Here is a 27957-nt window from a genome sequence, read left to right on the forward strand (position 1 = left end):
TTGCAAATAAATATTGAGTTAACTCTATCATTTTTTACACTATAAAAGACCTAGTTATAAAATTAATAATAGTGTAGGGACCCAATTGAAAGAAAAAAAATATAGAGATCTAATTGAAAATTTGGTAAAACTATAAGGACCAACCGAGTAATTAAACCTTAAATAAATGAAATCAAAATATATGAAATTAAATTGAACATTTTAATATTCAAAAATATAAAGTAATAACTATTAAATAATACTTTATCTCTTTATATCATGAATATTTAAAGTATTTATAGTTATTTTCACAATACAATATTTATAAAGCATAATTTGATTTCTGAAATAATAATGAGAACTAAAATGACCCAAAAGAGTACTATATTATTAGAAGCCTAGAAGTCTTTTTTTCCTTTTTCTTCAACTAAATTTTTTGGGTATCCAATAAATTATTGGACCAATTTTATTAAATTCAATTACCAACATGACTTGATAATGTAGCGAAAATTAAATAGTTTTTTTTGAATTTTCATAAATGAAAGTAAAATTTACTTAATTGATATTTACAAGAATATCTAATTATCTATCTTAGAAATAAAAATAAGTTGAGATCCCTCAATTATAAAATTCCACGCTAGAGTATTAATTATTTAATTTTAATAACAAAATTCTCAGCTTTTTGTTGGTAGATATACATATACCACTATAACAGTGACTTGCTTAGCTTGCACAACTAATTTATGATATGAAAAAAGAAAGAGCCATTATGTATATTGCAATTTCACTCTATGTGCCTGTGAATACATTAACAAAATGAACCAAATTAATGGTATCATTAACTAGCTTAGTTTGTGAAACGCCCTAATTAAAGAACAAACAAAACAAATTAAGTGTAACAGGATTATGGATGTGCCATTAACTTGTAACTGCATTTCATCATTCTCATCAATTGTAGTTTAATTTGTTAATATTGAGAAACCTCTCTGCCAACCTTTTGTTTAGTACTAACTTTTTTCTTTCCCCCCCTCACATTTTTAAACCCTACCATCTCACTCATTGTTCATCATAACATAGCAAGCCATCAATCAAATCTTCCCAATTTTCAATTGTGGTAATAGTGTGTTTAATTCATTGCTCAAACATGAATCAATTGGCGGATTTCGGACGCATATTCCAAATGTTTGATCATGATGACGACGGGAAGATCTCAAAGGGGGAGCTTTTAGAGTCCGTAACAAAACTAGGGTTAGGCGTCATGAAGCATGATTTGATTCAAATGATCGCGAGACTCGACGCGAATGGCGACGGATACGTAGATTTTGACGAGTTTGAGAGGTTGTACAAGAGCGTAATGGGTGACGACGACGTCTGCGGCGGCGGCGGCGACGAGGAAGAGGACATGAAGGAGGCTTTCCAATTGTTCGATCAAAATGGCGACGGGTTTGTAAGTGGTGAGGAATTGAGTTCGGTTTTGTGTTCATTGGGATTAAGGCAAGGAAAGAAGACCTTAGAGGATTGCAAGAACATGATCAAGAAAGTGGATTTGGATGGCGATGGCATGCTTGATTTCAAAGAGTTTAAGCAAATGATTAAGCTTGTCAACTAATTAATGCGTGTGTCTTTTATTGCATAGATGATTATTAGCTTTTGCACATAATGATATTTATATCATCAAGAAGAAAATTGGATGTATCTATCTCTCAATCTTCTGTCTATAAATTTAGTGAAATCCAGGCTTCTTTTCTATGTTCATTTCTATTTTATCTTTACATTCTTATCTAATGGAGACGATACTCGATCTAAAAACGGGGAGAGAAAGTTTGATCTGTGAATTATCTCTGTGGATAATATCATTAAGACTAAACACAAATTAAACAAAGTATCTGTCGATGTATTTAAAATATATTTTAGAGGATATTGATTGAAATTGATGATTTGAAGATGAAAAATAATTTCAAAAATAATTTTAAATTTCTGAATATGAACAACCGTTGATTATTTCAAAATCATGATTATCATACTAAATTAACATCAATATTAAATATAAAATAATGTAAAAAATAATTGCATACCCACCTTAATAACTTTACCATATATACAATAATGTTAAATGAAATTTAAACAAAATAAATTATAACCATCCAAATATAAAGTAATAATTCTGATATAAATCAGCTTATTACATGTTTATATAATTATTAAAATAAGTTCAAATTTTTCATTCATTACCCTTTTTGAATACATTTTGAGAATTAATTTCTAACTTTACTGTTCGTGATGACGACTTCCGGACGGTTCGGGTGGTTCGTTGGAGGAGATGAGAACGCTTCAATCGGGATTGTGCTGGGTTCGGGAGTGCCGGGTAGTCGAGCTCTTGTTGTGGGAGGAGAGAGGGAGTGTTACCTACCTGCAAAGACACTCCGACGCTCTAGTCAGCTAGTGCGCAGGCGGGGAAATGGTTAGGTGGAAAAGTGTGACGTACCTCGAGGGAAGGGCAGGCCCTTCCCTATTTATACTGTGTCAGAGGTGGGTCCTGGGGGGACAGGCCCATTTTCCCCGGAGCTTCCTCAACCGTATTGATGGGATGGTGAGGACGCGTGTCCTGGCACCGTGGCAGGAGATGAGGGCTCGGTCGCTCGGGTCGGGTTCTCGATGGGTCGGGCCGACCCGTTCGTGGCCTGGACCGGACCGTAACAGTGCCCCCACTCGCCGACAATCAGCCGTATAGGCCGTTGGCGGCGAGTTCTTTCTATCATTGTTGTCGCTAGGTCGGTCGTTCGTGTGAGAGACGCGCTACCTGCATGCGTGCCCGTTCGCGATTCGGGGCGTTCCTTTGTCGCCTCGTTTCTCGCGCGGGGCATTAAATGCCCATAAAGGATTGAAAAAACCCATGTGTTTAAAGACTATTCTGCCCCCAGGCCTTTCGCGCTTCCTCTAAAGTAGTTTTAAACAGTTTTACGTTTTGCTCTTCTCTACTTGCTTTTTCTGATCATATTGCTCTTCCTTCTTCTTGCGCTCCCATCGTCTAGAAGTTCTTTCCGTCGCTCCAGCGTGCTTCATTCTTGCCTGAATTTTCCTGATCATCCAGGTAACCACCATTTTCCTTCTGCCTCAATGGTTGTTTGCATGTTCGTTATAGGTATTTTTTTTTCCTGTGCTTGCTTTTTCTTGTTGTTCATAGACGCACTTTCTTTTCATCGACTATAGTGTGCCATGAGGGTCATTGTTATTGTTCTGGTCTTGGTTTTGTTTGGTTCCCCTTGTAGTTATGGCATGTGGGGTTTCTTTGGGTTTTTCCTGGCTTCCGACCTCACGGACTAACCGCGCGGTGCCCCCACTGTAGGTATGCCTCGTGTCGTTAGCCGGGCTTCTAGCTCCGCCGCGGGTTATGACCCGTATGCGTGGGTTGTTTCCGACCTCAGGAACTCTCCCAATCAGATGGGTGAGGAGGAGCTCACGGAATTTCGCCAGGCTGAGTATCTTTGTGGGGGTACCGACGAGGAGGCTAATTACGACGTTTATGTCCCCGCCCCTCACGAGCGGCTGTATGAGATTAATTTTAACGCCCCCCGGGTTGCCGATTGGATCTGGTTTTACAAGGCCATGTTCACCCAGGTTGGGGTTCGCATCCCCTTTTCCCCCTTTCAGATGAGCCTCCTTAATCGGATTTCGGTGGCGCCATCTCAATTGCATCCGAACAGTTGGGCTTCCATCCGCTGCTTCGAGATGGTATGCGAGTACTTAGAGCTGCCGGTCTCTGTCGACGTCTTCCTCTTTTTCTTTAATCTAACGAACCCTTCGAAGGAGGGGAAACATAAGAAAGGGTTCATGTCCTTCCGGTCTGCCCAAGGCCGGAGGATCTTCGGCTTGTTCGAGGACTCCTACCATGGGTTCAAAGACAAGTATTTTAAGGTCCGCCCAGTTAAGGGTCGTCACCCTTTTTGGTTGTATTTAGAAAAGGAGCGCCTCATCCCGACATATTGGAGCTTCGGGGCGGGGTCTAATCCTTTTATCAAGGTTACTTATAAAGGGATGTCAGCTGCGGATCGGCGGATAGCCGACATATTGTGGGCGGTTCTTGGGAAAAATAACGTGAATCCTCATCTCCTAATGGGTAATCGGGAGGCCGCCCGAGATTATATCCGTGAGTTTCTCTTGTCGTGTAGTCGTTTGCTTGACTGTTTCACTCTTGCTTCCACTAACTTGTTCATTTTTTATTTTGTTTGTAGTGGGGCTCTCTGCCGAAGTGACCGGCATGGATAACCTGTACCAAACCTTCCTTCAGGAGGACGAGGGTGAGGAGACTGGAGGACAGCAAGCGACGGTTCCTCCAGAAATACCTCCTCCCGACGTCGACGTGTCCGCGAAAGTCGCCACCCCGACTTCCGCACCCCCAATTCCCCCAGAAGTACCTATTCCTGGGCACTCGTCTTCCTCACGTCGGGAGGAGGAGGAAGAGTTGTCCGTCATCCCTACTCCCAAGAGACAAAGGTCGCAGTCTAGTCCCGAGGGGGTCCTGACTGTCATGGAAAGGAATTTTGACGCCGGGGCGTTCATAGATGCCCAGTTGCTTCCGGGCACAGAGGATCATTTCCATGGCACTGACCTCTCGGGGCAGGCTCGGTGGATGTACCGCACCCTCCTTCGTGGCGCGGCCATAGCCCGAAAGGCTGAGTTTGAACTTTCAGGTATGGCCTCGCTTCGTCGGAAGCTTGAATCTGTAGTTGCTGCCAATAACAAGTACAAGACCCAGATTGAAACGCTTCAAGGTCGGTTGGTTGAAGCGGGGAATAAACTCGACGCCGCCGAGAAAAAGACTGCTTCGGCAGAGGAGAAGTTAAAAACTGCCGACGCCTCTGTATCTCGTTTGACGGAGCAAGAGATGACCTTGAAGAGCCAACTGAGTGCCGCGCAAGGTCGGGTGTCCGCTTTGGAGAAAGAGCGGGATGAAGCGGTTGCGGCCGCCAAGGCTGCTCGGGACGAGGCCGAGATGTTCAAGCGGAAGCATAAGGAGGTTAAGGAGCAGGGCAAGAATGCAATTTTCATGACTGAAGATGCCCTAAAAGCTCAAGTGAAGATTGTTGCTCCTGACTTCGATGTGTCGGCAATTGGTGTTTTCAAGACCATCAAGGATGGGAAGATTGTTGATATGCCGAAGAAATGATGTTTGTAATACCGAATTCTTCTTTTTTGTTGAACCGTTGTATCGCAACTTTTGGTGCCCGTTAATGGGTTTGTGGGATCGTTTGCCCGCACGTTTAATTTCTTGTTTTACTTGCTGTTGGTTTACTCGCGTTTGCCGTTTACTCGCGTTTGCCGTTTATGGCGTTCTTTCTTGTTATGGTCGTTTATTGTGTTTTTGACCTGAGGGGCTCCCGGGGTGATCAGTCCCGGGGCCGCGTATCCTTGTTTGCATAGTGGTTGCTCAAAAAGTTAGAAACAATAAGATAACATATGCAAATATAGCATGTGGCAATTGGACAGGTTTAATCATTGTAACAAGAACATCGAAGTGTTATTACAAAGTAAATGGCTTAGGAATAAAACCTTCTTAAGTTATCTGCGTTCCATGTCCTCGGGATCTCCTTACCATTGAGTCTTTCTAGCTTGTATGCGCCCTTACCGATTACCTCTTTGACTCGTTATGGTCCTTCCCAGTTTGCTGCTAGCTTGCCTTCTCTCGGGGTAGTCGGGCCGACGTCATTACGCCTCAGGACGAGGTCGTTTTCTTCGAACTTTCTTTTGAGTGCTTTGGTATTGTAGCGTAAGGCCATTCTTTGTTTTAGCGCTGTTTCATCCAGATGGGCCATTTTCCTGGTTTCGTCTATCAGGTCCTTCTCAACAGTTTCCTCGACTCCCTTCAAGAGTAATCGTGGGCTCGGCTCCCCGATTTCTACGGGTATCACCGCATCTGACCCGTACGTTAGTCGAAAGGGGGTCTCTTTAGTGGAGGATTGCTCGGTTGTGCGGTAGGACCAGAGGACCGAGGCGAGCTCGTCGGCCCAAGCGCCCTTCTTGTTATCCAGCCGCTTCTTGAGCCCTAGCAGGATGATCTTATTTGCGGACTCGACCTGCCCGTTTGTTTGTGGATGTTCCACTGAGGAGAATCTCTGCTTTATGCCCAGGCCGGTGAGGAATTCTGTGAATTTCTTGTCGGTGAACTGTGTCCCATTATCCGAGATGACGACTTCCAGGATACCAAATCGTGTTATGACTTGCCTCCACATGAATTTCCTGCAATTGGACGAGGATATCTGGCCAGTGGCTCGGCCTCTATCCATTTTGTGTAGTAGTCAATAGCGACTATAAGGTACTTGACTTGCCCCGGGCCGACGGGAAAAGGTCCTAAGAGGTCGACTCCCCATTGTGAGAATGGCCGAGAGGACGTTAGCAAGCTGAGCTCAGAGGCTGGCGCTCGGTGGAAGTTGGCGTTTTCTTGGCACTTGACACACTTCCTAACAAATTCCTTGGAGTCAGCCATCATCGATGGCCAATAATATCCGGCTCGGATTAATTTCCTCGCTAGGGCTTTGCCTCCTATATGGTGGCCGCAGCATCCTTCATGGACTTCCCTGAGGACGTAATCTGTCTGGTCGGGGTGCAAACATTTCAGTAGGGGATGGTTGAATCCTTTCCTGAACAGCTGACCCTGGATGATGGCATATCTGGCAGCTTCCCTTCTTAGCTTTTTAGCATTCTTTTCGTTGTCAGGGAGTTTGCCGTTTCCTAAGAAGTCGGTGATGGGATCCAACCAGGAGGGGTTTAGCTTCGAGAGGTGTAGGGTGACTGCCGGCTCCGTCATCTTTCCTTGGATTAGAGATCGGTTGCCTTCTCCCGGTTTGGTGCTAGCTAATTTTGACAAGAGGTCTGCTCGTGTGTTCCTTTCTCTCGGAACGTGCTGGACCGTGACTTCTTCAAACTTTCGGCTCAAATCCTTGACTTTTTCCAAGTTTTTTTGTAACAGCGAGTCCCTGGCTTGGTAGCTCCCGTTCACTTGGGAGGTGACGATTTGTGAATCGCTGCATATCTCCAACCTCATTGCCCCGACTTCTGCCGCTAAGGTTAAGCCTCCTATAAGGGCCTCATACTCTGCCTGGTTATTCGAAACGGGGAATTCGAACTTAATTGACTGTTCGTACACGACTCCAACCGGGCTTTCCAGGATGATCCCGGCTCCCCCAGACGTCTGGTTGGAGGCTCCGTCTACGTGGAGCTTCCACCGTGTGTTCGTTTCTTCGGTCGGGTCCCCCGTTACCTCTACTAGAAAATCTGCCATCGCCTGCGCCTTGATGGCTTGCCGGGGTTCGTATCGTATGTCGTATTGGGAAAGTTCAATAGACCAGGTCATTATCCTTCCCGCCAAGTCGGGTTTTTGGAGTACTTGCCGGATTCCCTGGTCCGTTCTTACGACAACCTGGTGACCTTGGAAGTATTGCTTTAACCTCCGCGAGGAGGTCAGGAGTGCTAGAGCTAGCTTTTCCAGTTTGTTGTACCTCAACTCTGCCCCTTGTAGGGCTCTGCTTACAAAATAGACTGGTTGTTGTGTCCTCCCTTCTTCTCGCACCAGAACTGCGGCCAGGGCTTCTCCTGTTATGGCGAGGTACAGGTATAATGGCTCCCCGTCCTTTGGCTTCCCGAGAACCGGGGGTGCCGCCAGGATTTTCTTAAAGTGCCGAAAGGCTTCCTCGCATGCGGGTGTCCACTCGAACGCTATCCCTTTCTTCATGAGGTTAAAGAACGGTAAGGCCTTTGTTGCCGATGCTCCGAGAAACCGGGATAATGAGGCCAGCCGTCCTGCCAACCTTTGGACGTCCTTGATACTGCCTGGGCTCTTCATTTGGAGTATCGCTTGGCATTTCTCCGGGTTGGCTTCTACCCCTCTCTGGGTTATCATGAATCCCAGGAACTTTCCAGCTTCCATGGCGAAGGCACATTTGAGGGGGTTCAGCCTCATGCCGTGTTGTCGAAGGGACGCGAATACATTTGCCAGATCGTTCAGGAGGTCGTCTGGTCGCGTTGTTTTCGCGAGGATGTCGTCCACATAGACTTCAACTGTCTTCCCTATGAGGTCGTGGAATATCCTGTTCATCAGCCTTTGGTATGTTGCCCCTGCATTTTTTAGGCCGAATGGCATCACCTTATAGCAGAATGTTCCCCCGGCGTTATGAACGCCGTCTTGTCTTCGTCTGGACGGTGCATCGGTATCTGGTTGTAACCGGAGTAGGCGTCCATGAAGCTTAGATACCGGTATCCCGCCGCAGCATCGACGAGTGCGTCTATGTTAGGGAGTGGGAAGCAATCTTTAGGACATGCTTTGTTGAGGTCAGAGTAGTCTACGCACATTCTCCACTTGCCGTTGTGCTTTTTTACTAGAACTACATTCGAGAGCCACGTCGAATAGTCTACTTCTCGTATAAAACCTGCTTCTAGGAGGCTGGCCGTCTGCTTGGCCACCTCCTCTGTCCTCTCCGTCGACATCTTTCTCCTCCGTTGGGCTACCGGGCGCGCTTCTGCCTTGACGGCTAAATGATGCGACATAATTTTTGGATCTATGCCCGGCATGTCGGCCGGTGTCCAGGCGAACAAATCCCTATTGGCCCTTATCATTTCGACCAAGGGCTCCTTCAACTCATGCGGGAGGTTCTTGTTGATGAACGTGAATTTTTCCTCCGTGTCGCCGATCATGAATTTCTCCAGGTCCCCTTCTGGTTCCGGTCTAGGTTTGTCGTCTACTCTGGCATCCAGGTCGGCTAGGAACACGCCGGACGCCTCTTTGGATTTCTTCCTTAGGGAGAGGCTGGCATTGTTGCAAGCGATTGCCGTCTCAAGGTCTCCTCTTATGGACCCTATAGATCCGTCATCGGTAACAAACTTCATGAATAGCAGCTTCGTGTTGATTATCGCTTCAACATCGTTGATCGTCTTCCTTCCCAGGATGATATTATAGGCGGTGGAATCTCGGAGGATCACGAACTCAGCCATTGCCGATCTTCGGCCCTGGGATTGTCCCACTGAGATTGGCAGGGATATTACTCCGTCTGGTTTGATGAAATGGTTGCCCAATCCAATGACCCCGTGTTGGTGAGTCGTCAGATCGGCGTCCCTTAGTCCCAGTGCGTCGAATACGTTGCGGAACATGATGTTCGAGTCCGCCCCTGTGTCAACAAGGATGCGTTTGACGAGACCGGTTCCCACTCTGGTCGTGATGACCATGGGTGGATTTTCCGAGGCGTCGTCGAACCATTGGTCTTCCGGGCCGAAAGAAATGAATGGAGGCTTCTTAGAGTTTCGCGTCGACGAGGAGGAGATCGACAAGACCTTTGCATCTTTCTTGTGCGCCGATCTGGATCTTGGCGCGGCATTTTTGGCCGTCACCACGTTTATCACAGTGAGGCCGTGATCTCTGTCTTCTGGCTCTTGTCGCCGTTTTGCCGAACGAGTTTTGCCTTCTTCGTCTTGGTCGCGATAACGTCTCCTTGGCTCCCTGATTAGATGGGAGAATGCTGCTAGTTTACCTTCCCTTATCGCTTGCTCTAGTGCATCCTTCAGGTCAAAGCAGTCCTGCGTTTGGTGACCGTAGCCTTTGTGGTAGTCACAATAGAGGTTTTTGTTTCCTCCCGTGCGGTCCTTGAGTGGTCGGGGCTTCGGCAGGATTCCTTTTTCGGCTATTTGTTGGTAAACTTCCACGATGGGAAGAGTGAGCGGACTGTAGTTGGTGAATTTCCCGACTCGGGGGAATGTCCTTGGTGCCTTGTTTGGCGCCTCTTCCCTGGTTTGTTCCTTTAGCCTTTCTCCGTTTCCTTGTTGCCGAGGTTGGCTGTAGCTGGACTGCCGTTTATTAACAGCCACAACTCGGCTGACTTCCTCGTCATTTATATACTCTTTGGCTACCGTCTGGATCTCGTGCATCGTCCAAACTGGTTTCATGGTAAGATGTTTTCGAAAGTTCTCGTTGAGGAGGCCGTTCGTCAGGCAAAGGCTGGCCACCGAATCGGTTAGGCCGTCGATTTCCAAGCATTCGTCGTTGAACCGATCCAGGTACTTCCTGGTCAGCTCTCCCTGTCTCTGGGTTATCCTCAGAAGGTTGATCGGGTGCTTTGCCTTTGCTATTCGTGTTGTAAACTGGGCCAGGAATGCACGGCTGATGTCCGAGAAACTGTAGATGGATCCCTGCGGGAGGCCGTTAAACCACCTGATCGCGGGTCCCGCTAAGGTTACCGGGAAGGCACGGCACCTCACCTCGTCCCCTACTCCCTCTAGATTCATCCTCGCCTCGAAAGCCGTGAGGTGTTCTAGAGGGTCTTGAGTTCCATCGTACCTCATGTCCGTTGGTTTGTCGAAGTGTTTCGGCAACCGGACTTCGAGGATGGATCGGTGGAATGGGGTGACGCCCATTATCACAGGTTGTCGTGTCCTCGGGGACCTCCCTTCCCCGTCTTCGCGATCTCGTGCCGTGCGGTGCGTTACCCTGCCCCGGGAGTAGATGATCGTGTCATTTCGTCTTCTCGGGATCGGAGACTCTTCACGGGTGCTCTCCGCTTCCGTTCGGGATGCGGAGGTGCGTCGCAGGCGGCTTCGGTGGGAGTCTCCCTCTTGGCTTTCAGGGGATGGGGTGTAGCTGGGATCGGTGGTTCGTCCGTCACGCTCCTGGTCGGCCAACTGTCGCTCCAGGTTCTGGACCATGTGGCGTAGCTCCTGCATTATTATGGCGCTGTCGCCGCCCGTTCCCCCGAAGGGTCGTGTCCTCGTGTGCTGTTCAGTGTGCTGTCGGGGGGACCTCCGCCGCCCCCTTAGTGAGGCGACAGAGGCTGCCCCCTCCGCTTCGGCTCCTCGGGCTTGGTCTCCGGGACCCGGCGCAACTTCCATTTAAGCGGTCCCCACAGACGGCGCCAATGTTCGTGATGACGACTTCCGGACGTTTCGGGTGGTTCGTTGGAGGAGATGAGAACGCTTCAATCGGGATTGTGCTGGGTTCGGGAGTGCCGGGTAGCCGAGCTCTTGTTGTGGGAGGAGAGAGGGGGTGCCACCTGCAAAGACACTCCGACGCTCTAGTCAGCTAGTGCGCAGGCGGGGAAATGGTTAGGTGGAAAAGTGTGACGTACCTCGAGGGAAGGGCAGACCCTTCCCTATTTATACCGTATCAGAGGTGGGCCCTGGAGGACAGGCCCATTTTCCCCGGAGCTTCCTCAACCGTATTGATGGGATGGTGAGGACGCGTGTCCTGACACCGTGACAGGAGATGAGGGCTTGGTCGCTCGGGTCGGGTTCTCGATGGGTCGGGCCGACCCGTTCGTGGCCTGGACCGGACCGTAACATTTACTAATTTTTTTATATAAATTAAGTCAAATATATTTTTTCAATGTAATACTAATGTATAATATACATTTTTTTTAGTAATTTGGAAAACAGATACAAAAGTCTTTCAATGAGTGGACCAAAAAACTGGTCCATTTATATTTTTATTTAGTACATAAAAGTAGAGAGAGAAGCCAAGCCCAAAAAAAAAATCTAGAGAGAGAAGGGTTTTAACTAGGGTTCAAGGTTCAAGCCAAGCTTCCATCTTTCTTCTTTCACACTCACACTCTCACTGTAGTACTTCCGGTTCCAGCGATCTTGCTCCGTCAAATATGTGGGCTCTTCGTCGAGCTTCTCTTCCTCTCAGGTAATCCTAACCCTAATTGTCCTCTTTCTCTTCTTTTCTCTCCCTGCTATAAAAAAATCAATCTTATAGCTCCGTTCGCGTCCCCTAGTCTCGATTGCAACTCCGCTTTTGTCAATTTTTTGAATTGATTTTGTAATAGAGAAATTGGATAACAAATACGAAATTTGAGGGAGAAAAAATAATAAAATTAAATCAATTAGGATTTTCTTTTTTTGATGTTATGCATCCGCGACACTAAAACACAATATCAATAGATTAAGAAATGAAGATAGACGAGCTAAATTTTATTGATTAGTACGTTGTTCTTATCAATTGGGTTGCCTCACATGTGTAGCACCTTAGAATACATATATTATGCATTGTCTATTTGAAATAGAAAGAACGTCACTTTCTTTATGAAATTTTTATTTGTCTATTTTAGGCTTTACATTTATTTCTATAACTATAATACTAGTGAGGGTTAGGAGCTGATTGTTTAATGGTGCGAACATTTTTTTCCTAGGAATCGAGGATTTAATGTGAGAGCTTCTTGCATCAAATCAGTTTCGGGTACTTGGGTGGAAGATGATTCTAGGACGTTGGACTCATCTAGAATGGCATATGGTCATTTTTTGTTGCCGAATATGTTCTACCATTCTGGGTATGCCTCACTGAAATTCACCGTGAGTAGGCGCGAACTTTCTTCGCAAGCTGATGCCAGTAGCACGAAAGATCAGGATGATTTGGAGGATGGGTTTTCCGAGCTTGAGACACCAGCTGCTGAATCTGAATATGGTAAAGACGAATTCAATGATATTAAAGATGGTGAGGAGCCACGCGAGGAGTTGGAGTTTTCAGACACTGAGGTTGAACCAAGTGAGAAAAAAGGACGTCGACGAGCTCAGTCAGAAATTTTCAAATTGATTGATAATTCTCCAACTACTTCTGTTCAAGTGCTTATGGATAAGTGGGTTGAAGAAGGGAAAGAACTAAGCAGACAAGATATCTCACTAGCCATGGTTAATCTTCGGAGGCGCAAACTGTATTTTAAAGCTTTTCAGGTAATTGGATCAAACTATTATTTGCTCCCAATAAATAGAACATAGCATTAAAAGTATTGTGCTAGTAATTAAGTTAATTTCTCATTACCCTTATATGTCAATAATGGTGGATATTTGATGTTTTCTCGAATATTATTTTCAAGTAATGTCATTTTGAAACTCTCAAACTGAGCAAATTAATGTAGTCATTCAATGTCATGCCATGCTATGCTCCAACTCCTCCGTATATAATTTTGTTGTTTGTACCTTAGCCGTTATTGATTTTTTTTAAAGAAGAATCTTGTGAGTGTTTAGTTTTCTTTGACGTAATGCTTCTATTTCACTCCCTCGATGTTTCACGGAATGAATACCCCTTTTATGTAACGATCAGAATTTGGTTCATGGATGTGGATCGAATTTGTGACTTTGTGCGAAATTCTAACAATCATATCATGTTGATCAGCTGTAAATGCACCTGACCATAGGTAAATTGTTCTGCTGTTGCAAGTTATGGGCATCTTTTCATCAGTTATTTGTTGTAATTATGTTCACATGTTAACTTTGGCTTTTTGTAGGTTTATTTACTGATTTGTTGCTAGCTGTAAATACTTTTCTTTTATTTTTCATTTTTACATGAATAATGTCTTCCAGTGTGCTTTTATCTATTTTTTATGGTTGGTTCTGTGTAGCTCTCAGAGTGGGTTGTATCAAAAAGTCAGCTTGAGGTTACTGAGAAAGATCATGCTACCCGTGTTGATTTGATTGCTAAATTGCGTGGGTTACATGAAGCAGAGATGTACATTGAGCGTATTCCAGAATCTTTTAAAGGAGAGACAGTATATCAAACCCTTTTAGCAAGTTGTGTTGCTCAGAACAATTTGAAGAAAGCAGAGGAAACTTTCAACAAAATGAAGGATTTGAAATTCCCTCTTACATCATATGTTTGGAATCAGTTGCTTCTTCTGTATAAGAGGCATGACAAGAAGAAAATAGCCGATGTATTGTTGATGATGGAAAATGAGAATGTCAAACCTTCTCCTTTTACTTATAAAATATTAATAGACGCAAAAGGCCAGTCCAAAGATATTGATGGCATGGATCTAATTGTTGAGAAAATGAAGGCTCAAGGGATTGAACCAGACATCCGAACAAAAGCAGTTTTGGTTGGACACTACAAAACTGCTGGGCTTGAAAAAAAAGCCGAAGATATGTTGAAGGAAATGGAAGGTGAAAATTTGAAAGAGAATTCTTGGCTTGGTCGATATTTGCTTCCTCTATACGCAAATCTGGGTAAGGCTGATGAAGTGGGAAGAATTTGGGAGGTCTGTCAGGCTTCCCCTCGAATTGAAGATTGTCTTGCTGCGATTGAAGCTTTTGGAAAGTTGAAGAAAATTGATGAAGCAGAGGCTGTTTTCGAAATGATATCAAAGAGGTGGAAGCTTTCTTCCAAGAACTACTCAGTCATGCTGAAGGTTTATGCAAATAATAAGATGCTAGCAAAGGGCAAAGATCTCATTAAGCGAATGGCAGAGAGCGGGTGTCAAATAGGCCCATTGACATTGGACGACCTAGTGAAACTTCACATCCAAGCAGGGGAAGTGGAGAAGGCAGACACTATTCTGCAAAAGGCTATCATGCAAAACCAGTTGAAACCATTAATCATTTCTTATATTGCTATTATGGAGCAGTATGCTAAGAGGGGCGACGTCCATAATTCAGAAAAGATTTTGCACAAAATGAAACAAGCTGGCTACACGATTCGTCTGAGGCAATACCAAATTCTCCTACAGGCCTATATAAATGCCAAGCTTCCGGCCTATCGGATTAGGGACAGCATGAAGGCTGATAACGTATTACCCAACAGGGATTTTGCAAATCTGTTGGCTCAAGTTGATGGTTTTAGGAAGAATCCAGCTTCTGATTTGCTTGATTGAGGAAATCAACAGATATTTCTGTAAGGGTTGCACTATTAGTTTAGTTGTTGATCGAGCATCTTTAGATTTAAAATTTTTTATGTTTGAAAAATCCTTTATCACTAAGAACAAAATCTGTCAGCTGCATAATTTTATTATATGTGGATTTTTGGATGAAATGGTAGCTAATTACAAAAGATGTTAGATGCTGTTGTGCTAGATTAAAGGGTTGGGAACTTAATTTCATATTATTGACCCATTTGCTAACAAGTAATAATAAATAAACTACATCAATACATAAAAGTCATCATTGAGCTTGTAGTCTTGTTCAGATTACAGATGTACATAAGTCTTTATTTGATTTCATGATTTATTATTCAAGTTCATCATGTTATGCTCTGGATCATTATTCCTAATCTTAACTACTATATAACCAGTTTTGATACAAATGATGTTGTCTTGGCAATACGAATCTTGTTGATTCAGTAAGGGTGCAGCTTATTGGTCAAATTTCTTAAACAATTATCTCATAAATTTTCGATTTCTTCCTTAAGTAACATAAGATGTAATGATATATGAGTTATGCTCATTAGATGATTACCTAAAATTAACTTCATCCGTTCCACAATATCTTTTGATTTGGGTTTAGGTATCTTCTCAATCAAAAGGATTGTTTCTTGCAAGTTTGGCGAAGTCATCTTTTGTAATGAGGTATCATATGTTACGCCAATCAAATAGTTGACTCAATATATTGCGGACAAAAAATTCATGTCATGTTCACAAATTTGGCCCAACAACATACACTAAAAAATAACGATGTCATTCATTTCAAAAAAAAAAAATGTCATTATCTTTTTAATCTTATACCTAATTCGTAATTATTGCAGGGACAAATCTTTGCCTTCACAATGTGGCTGATAAAACTGATTCCACAGCACTTACCAAAAAAAAAACCTGATTCCACAACATTGCAACAATTAAGACACAGAATCATACCAAAATATCATTCACACAGCCATAAGCCCATAACACATCTGCATCTACACATGTGAATATTTTTATTATGTCTATACGGTAAATCTTGCCAAGTATTAAATGTGTGAAATTACTTCTTTAACCATGTGGTAACTCCAAAGAATTTACCCCCACTATTACATCTCGTAAACACTATTCTCAGAACATACTAAAACGAATTATTCTATAATCGCATTTGTCACTTGCCATTTCTCTATTAACTGTCACCGTAGCTAAACTAATAAACATAGGCATATTAAAATTTGTCAAATATAATTTAGAGAATATTAAATGTATTATAAAAAAAATAGAAAATGATAATTCTTATACAAAATTGAAAATTGACCTCAATATTAAATATTAAATAATGCAAAATATAACTTCGTACCCACTTTAATAACTTTACCGTATATAGTATATACCAATACGTTTCTTTACAAAAACAGATTCAAAAACTTTTAATGAGTGGACTAAATCCCACAAAGCGGCCCATTTATGTTTTATAGTGTGTAAAAGTAGAGAGAACATAGCTAACTTGGATTGATTTAATGGTTAACTCATTAGTCAATTTAAATAAATGTTGGGAGTTGGGATCCATGTAACAAAAAATTTTTTATATGCACTTTTATTATATGTGGATTTTTGGATGAAATGGTAGCTAATTACAAAAAATGTTAGATGCTGTTGTGCTATATTAAAGGGTTAGGAACTTAATTTCATATTATTGACCCATTTGCTAACAAGTAATAATAAATAAACTACATCAATACATTAAAGTCATCATTGAGCTTGTAGTCTTGTTCAGATTGCAGATGTACATAAGTCTTTATTTGATTTCATGATTTATTATTCAATTCAAGTTCATCATGTTATGCTCTGGATCATCGTTCCTAATCTTAACTACTATATAACCAGTTTTGATGCAAATGATCTATAATTTTGGCAATACGAATCTTGTTAACAAACCTCTTTGTTTTCTCCTTAAATAACTCGTGATGTAATGAATCTAATGATATATGAGTTGCACAATATCTTTTGATTTTTGTGTAGGTATCTTCTCGATGAAAATGATTGTTTCTTGCAAGTTTGGCGCAGTCATTAACATGTGAGTTGTAAAGTTGTGCACATTCCCAATGGGAACGTTTCTTATTATCTATGATTAGTCGCGTCATTCAACTTGAGTGGGGGTGCTAGGGAGCCAATGGTCTAAGCGTACAATGTGTACAATGGGTTAAATTTTTGGTTCATGAATAAAATGAACATCACTCATACTATCTAGAATAACCATCCGGATACCAGGAATAATAAACATCTCATGTCATAAAATCACTCATCCTAAAAACTTAAGTTGATTTTGGAGTTTACCAAGGATGGAACCCTTGACCTTTCGGATCTAGAATTTTAAGACCATGTCATGAACCCATTCATCCCAAAAACGTAACCTGACAATGTAACACTAATTATCATATCTCTAATACTTCCTAAACCTCCATTGTACACATTGTACGCTTAGGCCATTGGCTCCCTATACTTTCTCTTTTTATAAAGAGAACTTCTCTCGTATTTTTTTAGGCAACTACTCAAATGAAGATGATAAAAACATCTTTTTATGAATATGCTTTATTTAAAAGTATAACTTATTTATTTAACTACATTTTAAACAAAGACAACACTTTTATAAATATTAAAGTTTAACCATACAATCCATCATCAAGGGTCAAAAAAAATATTTTTAAATAAAGACAATTATAAAATTTTCATTGTAGTATCCACCAGTTTTTAATTGACTGTTTACCAACAAGGAAAAAAAAATTTCTTCACATATTTTTTCTTTTTCAAAATAATTATTATTTTTATTTTAAGTTGTAGGATTTATTAAAACTCCCCTTTTTTCTTTTTTTTTCCTCATTTTTTTTCTTTTTATTTTTCATTATCTATGTAAACAAAATATTAATGTGTCCTAAAATTATTACTAATAAAAATTTTAAATTTTTTTATTTTAATTAATACACCATAAATATATTTAAATTTTGTATTTTTTTCATATAAAAATATTTTTAATTGGTAACTTTAACAACATTATCCGAATCCGTAAGTATATTTCTCACTTTAAAAAGAGATTTTTTAAAAGAGAAATATGAGGCCTTCAATCATATTTTGAATTAAGTTTTTAACCAAGTCTTTGCTCTTCTTCTCTTTTACACACAAATGAGCATCTTCTTCTTTTTGATGCTGTTGTTTAATTAATTTATTTTTTTCTCATTTTCTTTTATTATCATCATCATGGATGATAAGGAAATAAACAGCAGCAGAAACAAAAAGATGAAGATTAATTACAAAAATAGAATTAAAAGACACAAACTTTAATGTAAAAGGATAGAATTGACTAAAAAGAAATAATTTTTTTTCTAATAGACCTCTAAAAAACATATTCTTAACAACTTAGGTCATTGGAAGGGATTTTTTATTAGACCTTCAAGGAACTTGTCTTTGACAACGTAGATTTGAAGTTGAAGAAACCACCACACAGAATCACCATAGGTTGGATCCTTCAATCTTCTTCATACAACAGGCGAAGCAAATCACTCATCTCACTTAATCACACTAAAAAAAACGTACTCGTCGTTGTCATCTTCTCCTAACCAATGAAATACGTATAACACCCAAATAACAAAATACATTCGTAGCAAAAATTTATGTGCTATATACAAACATTTATATATTGTACCAATAAAATATGCATAACACATAAATTTTAGTGATAGTACAAGAATTTTGATGTGCAACACATAAATTTTTGAAAAATTACATACGACTCATTCAACTAACAAAATATATTTGCAGCAAATAAAATATATTCGTAGCAAACAATTTGTGTGTTATATGTAAAAATTTGTGTGTTATGTGCAAAAAAAATTTGTGTGCTATATCAATAAATTGGTGTTATGTATAAAACTTTTTGTGTTAAATTTTAAAAATTTGTGTGCTGCAAAAATTACAAAAAAAATAAAATAATGACATACACAAACTTTTTTTTTCTACTAGATTATATATTAATTTAATTAGAATTAATTACAAAAATATTTGTACATATAGCTTACTCCTTTTAAAAAGAGGCAATTTTTCTGAAAACGATACCTATTGTTTTCTTAAAAAAATTAGAAGATATATTAAACATGATTATAGAATAAAGATAGACACCTTTCTCACTTTCAAAAAGGAATTTTTTTTTTCTTGGGATTTGAGTAAAAGAGATTTGCTTGAGACGTTGAGTGCAATATTTGTTGAAGTTAATGGCAATCTGAATCTTCTTCATAAGAAAGACCAGATGCAGCTTGAGCTACCAAAGGAACTACGTCCCAAACAAAGCCGTCAGAAATCAAATCAGAAAACAGTTAAAAAGAGATGAACTTGGACATGGATGGTCACGTGCTTCTAACATCATTGCTGAGCCTTGCACAATTTGTTTCTTAATGTTCTCTGAAACGAATGGAACCTCGTATCTTGTCCAGGTGCAACATGTGGAACGTGCTCCAATAATCAGGGAACATTCATACTAATTAAGAAATAAGAATAGTTCCACTATGATGGGAAGATTCATAATTAACTAACAATATTTCCCTTGTGCTTTTTAATTCTTTGCTCAGTTCTAGTCCTATGCTATTTAAAGATAAGTGTTTGCTATAATGCTAAAAAGATATCGCCTAATTGTTAAAATAGTTAAAATAATTAATTTTAAATTTAGAAATATTAAAATTAAAAATTTTAAATATTTTAAAGTTATTATAAAATATAATTTAGATAAAAGTTAGACACCAAATAAAAGACAGTATAAAATTGACTTTAAAAATATAAGTGGCATAAAATGTAATACTAATAAATTAATAAATTAATAACATAAATTTGTAATTTTATGTTAAAAAATAATATTAAAAAGGCAATTTATTACATATTGAATATAACAAAATTGAAAAAATTAATGTTATATGAAATATTTTTTAGTATTTTTTTTGTATATTCTTTAGGGGTGTAAGTTACCGAACCGGACCGAATTTTACTGCAAAATCGAACCGAAATTTACAACAACCGAAAGGAAAACCGAAAAAATCGATTTTTTTGGTTTTTTTTCGAATTAAACCGATCGGTTCGGTTCGGTTTTCGGTTGGCTCAGTAAAAACCGAGCCGAACCGAACCGAACCGAAATATTGGTTAAGAAACCTTGTTTTTACACATTTACCCTTTAACCTTGTTGTTTTGCTAGACATTTTTAATTGTCTTTGTTTTATGTTTAATTAAGTTGAATTTGTATTGGATTTGGATGTGATAAATTCTTGTTTTTCTAGTTTATTGAAGGTTTTAAATTTTATTTTATGGTATTTTAAATTCAGATAAGTAGGTGTAAAAAAACCGAAAAAATCGACCGAACCAAACTGCTGTTGGTTCGGTTCGGTTCGGTTCGGTTGCTCAAACTGCAGCCAACCGAACGGTTGGTCTCTTTGAAGAACCGATCAGGTCGGTTCGGTTGGTTTTTGGTCCAAAACCGAACCGAACCGAGCCGATTACATCCCTAATATTCTTTATTTTTATATTCAAATTGATTAATAGAAAGCGAAATAAAGACATACACAGAAGCGTGCATATATCAAAATTATAACATTATTTTTTTATGCATGTCAACTTAATATCATTGGTATCTAAAAAATTCCGAAAATCACTCTTAAAAATGAATTTAAAAGGTATTATATGGTTCAACAAAAATATTATATGTACACTAAAATTAATCACTACATCATTTTATATAAATATATATATTATTTAACTTATTTTTTACGTATTATTTTATTTTAATTTATATTTTATATTAATAATTGATTTTAATGTACGTGTCTAAATGGTATATTCAATTGGAATCTCATTCTCTAAACTAATGTTAAAAAAGAGAATCACACTTAACTAAGTCATTAAATATTAAATTTAAGACATAAATAGAAAGATATGAGAGGGAAAAAGATAGTGACAGAGTCCAAGGTGATACCAAATCAACTTTGGTTGCTTGATGTGTTCTGTCTGTACCTAATAAAAGACAACCAAAGTCATAAAGCTTTATGCCCATGACCGTTTTATACAAAACACACGCCATTTAGAAAAGACTTTTCCATCTTCTAAACCATATAACATATTCAAGAATCCATTTAAAACTATCAGAATCCATTTCACACTTTGGAAAGAAAAATAAAGAAGAAATCATTCTCTTTTGCATTCTTTCTTTTTTGCTGTGTTTTATTTATTATATTTAGATGGCAATCCTTAAGATAACAAAGAAGCACAAGAAGCATTTCAATAACCCTTTCCCTTCTTCTTCTGCTTCTGCTTCAACCACCATTCCTTATGTCAAAGGCTCTCTCTTCATCAACGCCAAGACAGTGCCTACTTCAGACCACAACTTGTTCTTCCCAATTGGCAATGATTTCAAGCTTTCTTGCTTCCCAAACAATGGTGTGCACCTTTCAATTTCACACCTTTCCGAACCAACGAGGCCTATATGGAGTTCTATCCCAGGACAAGCTTTTCTCTCGGCTGCAATGGCTGACACTGAGGTTGAGGAGAGTAGAGGATCATTCCTTGTCAAAGATAGAGACGTTCATTTGGTTTGCAACCACCAAATCATTGATGGTATAAAGGTGATCAATGATAATTGCCAGTTTGATCACAATTTGGAAGACCATGAAAAAGTTTCTGCAGATTATTCTCCATGTGATGATGATGCAGAAGAAAAGGCGAAAAAGCTTCCGATTTTGTTGATCACTGGAAGGCTATTCAACAAGACTAAGAAGACAAAAAGGTTTCAGAAACATGGCATCAGTGCAAGTATTCAGTTTGAAGCAAAAAGGCCTTCTGTGTATGCAACTAACTATAATTTTTCACTCACATTTCTGCATCAAATGATGCTACTTTGAACATTTTGAGTTTTAAGACTAATTCTATAATAGAATTTTCATACTTACATATTGTATTGAATACTTGTATTTGTATTTTTGTGACATAGGTATGCAAGGTATTGGATTCTGTTCAGTCAGAAAACCAATCATCAGGTTGGTTTTCAAGTGAAGATTGAGAAACCAAGCTTCATTTCAGGAACCAAGAAGCAGGTTCCCACAACTACAACAACTTCTTCTAGAATCTACCGAGGATTCAAGAAGAGAATGAACAATAGAAAGAAGAGGCTTGGTTGGTGTTGGTACCTTACAAAGCCAAGAGGTTTTGTACTAGTTTCCTCAGTGGAGGAAGAAGAAATGGGGAGTTTTGAGATCCCAAAAGCAGAAGAATTCAATAGGGTTTGGTTGACATATGCGAGTGAGGAGAATGAGAGGTTTTATGGCTTTGGGGAGCAATTCTCTCACATGGATTTCAAGGGAAAAAAGGTCCCAATCTTGGTTCAAGAACAAGGTATTGGTAGAGGAGATCAACCAATCACCATGGCAGCCAACTTGGTCAGTTACAGGTAGTTTAAAGCACCATCTTCATACACCGAATTCAAAGTAGTATGAATCATTAAGATACACTTATACATGTTTTTTGAAATAGATGAGATTTCAATGTTGGCAGGGCAGGAGGTGATTGGAGTACAACTTATGCTCCTTCTCCATTCTACATGACATCAAAAATGAGATCTCTATACCTTGAAGGATATGACTATACTATCTTTGATCTTACAAGATCTGACAGAGTACAGATACAGGTATTGAAATTGTGTGGTCAATTTGGTAAATTGGAGAATGTAAGATAGTGGGATGGAATTACGGTTCCTGGTAGAATCAACAAATGATCAGTTTAATTAATAGTGACAAAAATGAGCTAGAACTTTGTATAATGTAATGACAAAATGCATCAAACACTTGACAAATTGGAATATACTTATCTGCTGCTACAATCAATATATATACTATATAGCTTGCATTTACAATTTTTTGTACAATGGATTATGCAGATCCATGGAAATTCAGTTGAAGGGAGGATATTGCATGGGAACTCACCTTGTGAACTAATTGAGCATTTCACCGAAACCATTGGAAGGCTACCTGAGATTCCAGAATGGATAATATCAAGTGCTATAGTAGGAATGCAGGGCGGCACAGAAGCCGTACGCCGAATTTGGGATGAACTAAGGGATTATGATGTTCCTGTCTCAGCATTTTGGTTGCAGGTAATGCCTCACATCTACACTAAGCAATCCTGATATGAAGTTCATTCATTCATTCATTTGCAAGAATTCAAGTGGTCTCTATCTTGAACCAGCATAACTAAGCATAACTCTCTGCTAATTTGGAGTTTCATTGTTTGATCGTTGTGGAAACTGCACAGGATTGGGTAGGGCAGAGAGAAACATTGATTGGTTCACAACTTTGGTGGAATTGGGAAGTGGATGCACAAAGGTATTGTGGATGGAAGGAACTTATCAAAGATCTTGGTGATCAGAATATCAAAGTTATGACATATTGCAATCCTTGTCTAGCTCCGGTAATGCTTCCCTTTAATCATTTCATCTATAAACTTGTTTTTCTCTAAACTTAGATTTATCAGTTAAAATTATTGTACTTATGTATGCATGTTTGGCTAGAGATAATGTTACTCATATCTATTTTCTTTTTTACTGATCTTATGTTAAAGGTTGATGAGAAGAGAAACAAAAAAAGAAACCTGTTTGAGGAGGCAAAAGAGTTGGACATCTTGGTGAAAGACAATAATGGAAATGCATACATGGTTCCAAACACGGCCTTCGACGTGGGAATGCTCGACCTAACACACCCAAAAACTGGGACCTGGTTCAAGAAAGTCCTAAGAGAAATGGTGGATGATGGAGTAAGAGGATGGATGGCTGACTTTGGTGAAGGCCTTCCTGTTGATGCTGTTCTATATTCAGGTGAAGATCCTATTTCGGCTCATAACAGGTACCCAGAACTGTGGGCCAAAATCAACAAAGAAGTTGTTGAAGAACAAGAAGAGCAAGAGTTAGTTTTCTTCATGAGGGCTGGTTTTAGAGATAGCCCAAAGTGGGGGATGCTGTTTTGGGAAGGAGATCAAATGGTTAGTTGGCAGACAAATGATGGAATAAAGAGTTCAGTTGTTGGACTATTAAGCAGTGGAATTTCTGGATATGCTTTTAATCATAGTGACATTGGAGGATATTGTACTGTGAACTTGCCTATTGTTAAGTACAGAAGAACTCAAGAATTACTTTTAAGGTGGATGGAGCTAAATTCTTTCACCACTGTCTTCCGCACCCACGAAGTAAGTAAAAATTTCGAGTTTCCAATACATTTGATGAAAACTTTCCTCTTTTTGATTCCTTAGTTAGTATTTTAGCTACATAGCAAAACTTCAAATGCTTATTTTCAAAAGTAAATATAAAAAATTGAGTAAACATTGGATTAGTCCTTTAAAGTTTTCTGCAATCTTGAGTTAGTCTTTTAAAAGATTTTTTTGTATCAAACATCAATTTAATGATGCAGGGAAACAAACCATCATGCAACAGCCAGTTCTATTCAAACCAACATACTTTTTCACACTTTGCGCGCTTCGCGAAAGTATATGCTGCATGGAAATTTTACCGAATTCAACTAGTGAAGGTGATGCCAAAACCTCTCTTTACACACTAATTTAGTTATATACATTGAGCATTCTCAGCAGCAGGCAATTAAAAATGACCCTTACTCAATGTTCTTTCTGTAAACAGGAAGCTTCACAAAAAGGACTTCCTGTATGCCGCCACCTATTTCTACATTACCCGAATGATGAACATGTTCATCACTTAAGTTATCAGCAATTCTTGGTTGGTTCTGAGTTTCTAGTGGTTCCTGTTCTTGACAAAGGGAAGAACAAAGTGAAAGCCTATTTTCCATTGGGAGAGAGTACTAGTTGGCTACATGTATGGACAGGAAAAGTGTTTTCAAAACAAGGAATTGAAGAATGGATAGATGCTCCAATAGGATACCCTGCTGTATTTGTTAAGGTTGGATCCATCATTGGAGAAACCTTTTTGAGTAACCTAAAAAGTTTAGGCATTCTTTTGTGAAATAATTCATTCATCATAGAAGGATGTATATAAGTAGTACCTATGTAAAGTCTCAACTCCTAATTCATGCCATTGAATTATTTATCTTGTATCATGGTTGTACATTGGACTGCCTTCTTAATATATGACACATTTATCTGTCAAGATGTTATATTTTTACAACTTAATTTCTTTTATATATGCAACATTATTCAAAACTGAATTCAAAAGAATATTCAATATATACATACATACCAATCAAAATAGCCTTGATTATGTTGGATGGACATCTTTTGCCATCAGATGAACATGCTTCAACACACCAAGATAAACTCAGTCAGAAAGGTAAAACTTATCCAATGATCTTTAACTCAAATGGTACCTCCTATTCCATTGCCTGCCCCTAATTCCAATAAGAGCACTTTAGAACAAACAAAAACAAAGGGTGGAACTTACACAAACTGTTCCATGCATGTGAGGTTGAAGCAGCAAAAGAGTTTTCATCTATAAGCTCCTTGTTAAATCATGATTCATCATCAGTAATGTTGGTTGAAATGTTAATGCAGTTCTCTCTCTGCTGATGACAAGAAAATTTTTTGTATCTGTTTTATTTGTGTTGAATAAGATTTGTTTGTGCCTATGAAACTGGAATACTTTAATGGTATATTCTGTCTTTGGTGCCAAGAAACTTTATCCTTGGCGGTTTAATTCCCACAATGAAGCATATTCTTCATGTGGTTCCCACATTTGATTAAGTGCACAAACACTTGTTGCATTTTTTATTTAACCTCAAGAATATAAGAATCTATCAGTCCACTAAATTTTTTTTTTATCATAAATGTACTTAGTACTTGAAAATTTTATAAATTCATACGAGTCTAGTATGGTGAAAGTATTTAATGGATTTTAAAGAATTAGGATGTTTAGAGGAATTTAGAATAAATTTAGGGTGAAGTCATGAATATAAAATTTTTTTGCATAGAAAATTTTTTATCTGTATGTATGCTAATATACATCAAAAGTTGTATAATTTGGAAGCATTTCCACAAATGCTTGAGGGTTATAATATGCTTGCTGCCTGAGATTTGGAAACAAGAATATATATATATATATATATATATATATAAGGCTTCAGAAGCACAAAAGTATACACGACATGAGAATCATTGGTTTATTTCATATGAAAAAAACTATAAAGAAAATGTGAAGACCTATCTTGTATAACTATATACATTCATTAATAAATTCACTGGTATCTCAGGGACTCAGTTATGATCTCCTTCCACTTGTGCAAGTTGAGTGTATGGGGTTCACATCTTAATTCATCATGGCTGCCCACATGAAAAAGCATAATGATCATAATCCTGTTATGAAGGGAATTAATAAGATCAAAATAAGGGATTATATATAAAAAATTAAGTATATATTACAGTTCTTTTCAAGTAAGCCACTGAGTCTATGATTAGAGATAAATGTTGCTATGTAAGAAACATCTTGCAACTTTATTAGAAAATCCAGAATGGTTACAAACATTTTACATATCATTCTTAATGAATGCAGCTAAATAAGTGTATATATACATGAACACAAAATTGTATACTTGGAAAAAAAAGATCAGTTCTATATACTCGTACCGCTTATCCTTGAGTTTTAAGGAACCAAAGACATGGTCGATGAACCACGACCGTGTTATCAGAGTGTGATTAATAGCCCAGATTTCACTCGCTTTCAGTAAAAACTATTACAATTTACTTTAGGGCATTCAATTAATTTGTTTTGATATTTCAGATATATATATTTCACCATTGTAAGCTTTAATTTTAGGTAGAATTTCATAACAGAATTGTTCATACATAAGATTGAAGATTGATCTTCTACTAAAGAACCTAATGTGAATGATAACAAAGCATCAATGGGTCACACTTTGTATTCTGTCACAACAGAACCCTATAATCCATCAACACCATTTTTTGAATTCTTAAATCCTAATCTAACATCGAAGAATAATTTGAACTGATTTGGGTGGGATGAATGTACCAAACTATGCTATAGTGCAAGACAAAGGTGACACATGAGAACTACCACTATGGACTCTCTGGTCTCTCCCTATAAAAATTGATTTAATTCAAATGGACTATTAGCCCATGTATCAGATATTAAACTGATAAGAACAGGAGACAAATAATGATTATGCAGTTCTTATAGGCTGCAACAATGCGGAATTAAGGTTATTAATAATATGATATGAGAAATGACGAGAAAGGTTTAGGACCACCAGTTAAGTTTTCTACACCAATTTTAACTGGTGTACAATCTTTCTCATGCTATTTACCTGATAATGCACCAAAAATACAACATCATTTTATAAAACATTACTATCTCCATCATTTCATTATTGACATATATATTGGGGGATCTTAAATCAATAAATACAATTCCAGAAAGAGAGAGAGTAACCGATGAGGTCCACAAGGGAAGCAAAGTTAGTCCTACATCGCTTGTTCTTAGCAAGACACGACCGTTCATATAATCAACGAGTGAAAGAAAGGATACGACCTTACTTGAACAGGATCTGTTCTATAGGCTCGTACAACTGTATCCTTGAGTTCTAAGGAGACAGGAACCGCAGTCTGGTTGATGAATCATGACCGTGTGATCAGAGCGTGATTAATGGTCCAGATCGAGTCCTCCTTGGAGGTTTCCATCTGTGGCAGTGGAGGATCGTTCTTACCGTATCAACTGCGGTGGGGTGGTCACACGGTTGTCTGACAGACCACACAAAATATTTTTTCTCATTACAACAAATTTGCAAAATGATTTCTTCACTCGAGAATTTTTTTTTATAATTTCGAAAAAGAAAAAAAAACAAATAGACGTTTATTTTAGAGAAAGAAAAGGGGCTAAATTTTCAGATAAGGGATTGCACATTTTGATTTACCTGGCATCGGAAAAATAGAAAACCATTGGAATGGTGTTGAACTTGCATGGGGTCCACCATGGAAGCTTCGTTGGTGATGAGTCCTCTTGTCGGAACGGTAGTACAAATGAAGCAGATTGCGGTGGCAACTGGCAAGTCGAAACAAAGAAGCAGTTCAAAGTGTTTGTTTTTTGTTTTGCTTTTGATTTTGGACACACAAATGCTTTGGTTTCTCATCAAAAGCATCATAACTCATAAGTCACAACACTGCACTACTCATCGAGGTCAGGGGGACTTGCCACGCTCAATGGGTAAGAATGGAATTTCCATCCTCTTAATGGAATTGCCACTGGATTCGAATTTTTCTCATTTTAAGCCTTTTTTAAATAAATTATTTA

At 39.0% G+C, this 27957-nt stretch overlaps 3 protein-coding genes, 2 long non-coding RNA genes and 2 other non-coding genes across 8 annotated transcripts; 4 read left to right on the plus strand and 3 right to left on the minus strand.

The window, feature by feature from the left end:
• The first annotated feature begins 1123 nt into the window (after positions 1–1123).
• Positions 1124–1588, plus strand: LOC112698088 (calmodulin-like protein 3). The gene has a single exon (XM_025751497.3). It carries the CDS (start codon positions 1124–1126, stop codon positions 1586–1588), a length of 465 nt encoding a protein of 154 aa, XP_025607282.1.
• Positions 1589–11399: 9811 nt separating this feature from the next.
• On the plus strand, positions 11400–14755 carry LOC112695928 (pentatricopeptide repeat-containing protein At1g80270, mitochondrial). Its single transcript, XM_025748467.3, has 3 exons — positions 11400–11644; positions 12147–12684; positions 13353–14755. Exons 1-3 carry the CDS (start codon positions 11610–11612, stop codon positions 14595–14597), a joined length of 1818 nt encoding a protein of 605 aa, XP_025604252.1. The 5' UTR covers positions 11400–11609; the 3' UTR covers positions 14598–14755.
• Positions 14756–20602: 5847 nt separating this feature from the next.
• Positions 20603–24807, plus strand: LOC112695929 (uncharacterized). The gene is made up of 8 exons (XM_025748468.3): positions 20603–21489; positions 21637–22092; positions 22197–22329; positions 22579–22794; positions 22953–23108; positions 23259–23879; positions 24101–24217; positions 24325–24807. The coding sequence occupies exons 1-8, from the start codon at positions 20888–20890 to the stop codon at positions 24661–24663; spliced, it is 2640 nt and encodes an 879-aa protein (XP_025604253.1). The 5' UTR covers positions 20603–20887; the 3' UTR covers positions 24664–24807.
• Positions 21279–25281, minus strand: LOC140173568 (uncharacterized). The gene is made up of 3 exons (XR_011862872.1): positions 25099–25281; positions 24898–24954; positions 21279–21416 (listed from the first exon to the last, which is right to left on the minus strand). It is a non-coding gene; the product is annotated as an uncharacterized lncRNA (long non-coding RNA).
• A 509-nt stretch (positions 25282–25790) lies between these two features.
• On the minus strand, positions 25791–27916 carry LOC112695930 (uncharacterized). 2 transcript variants are annotated; one of them, XR_003150629.3, is made up of 3 exons: positions 27581–27916; positions 27199–27407; positions 25791–25973 (listed from the first exon to the last, which is right to left on the minus strand). It is a non-coding gene; the product is annotated as an uncharacterized lncRNA (long non-coding RNA). The 2 variants fall into 2 exon arrangements; XR_003150628.3 differs by having other exon boundaries at positions 25791–26006.
• LOC112699563 (U2 spliceosomal RNA) lies at positions 26669–26863 on the minus strand. The gene has a single exon (XR_003152511.1). It is a non-coding gene; the product is annotated as a U2 spliceosomal RNA (small nuclear RNA).
• Positions 27194–27417, plus strand: LOC112700652 (small nucleolar RNA U3). Its single transcript, XR_003153556.1, has one exon. It is a non-coding gene; the product is annotated as a small nucleolar RNA U3 (small nucleolar RNA).
• Positions 27917–27957: the final 41 nt, after the last annotated feature.

The sequence above is a fragment of the Arachis hypogaea genome, chromosome 6 (genome assembly GCF_003086295.3).
Source record: "Arachis hypogaea cultivar Tifrunner chromosome 6, arahy.Tifrunner.gnm2.J5K5, whole genome shotgun sequence".
In the NCBI taxonomy this organism is placed as follows: Eukaryota; Viridiplantae; Streptophyta; class Magnoliopsida; order Fabales; family Fabaceae; genus Arachis; species Arachis hypogaea.

Excerpts from the sequence above, each read along its gene's own strand:
- LOC112698088 (XM_025751497.3), top strand. The coding sequence starts at position 1,124 with ATGAATCAATTGGCGGATTTCGGACGCATATTCCAAATGTTTGATCAT.
- LOC112695928 (XM_025748467.3), top strand. The coding sequence starts at position 11,610 with ATGTGGGCTCTTCGTCGAGCTTCTCTTCCTCTCAG. Across the intron at positions 11,645-12,146 it reads CGAGCTTCTCTTCCTCTCAG|GAATCGAGGATTTAATGTGA; the intron begins GTAATCCTAACC and ends TTTTTTTCCTAG. Across the intron at positions 12,685-13,352 it reads TGTATTTTAAAGCTTTTCAG|CTCTCAGAGTGGGTTGTATC; the intron begins GTAATTGGATCA and ends GGTTCTGTGTAG.
- LOC112695929 (XM_025748468.3), top strand. The coding sequence starts at position 20,888 with ATGGCAATCCTTAAGATAACAAAGAAGCACAAGAAGCATTTCAATAAC. Across the intron at positions 22,330-22,578 it reads CTGACAGAGTACAGATACAG|ATCCATGGAAATTCAGTTGA; the intron begins GTATTGAAATTG and ends TGGATTATGCAG. Across the intron at positions 24,218-24,324 it reads ACCGAATTCAACTAGTGAAG|GAAGCTTCACAAAAAGGACT; the intron begins GTGATGCCAAAA and ends TTCTGTAAACAG.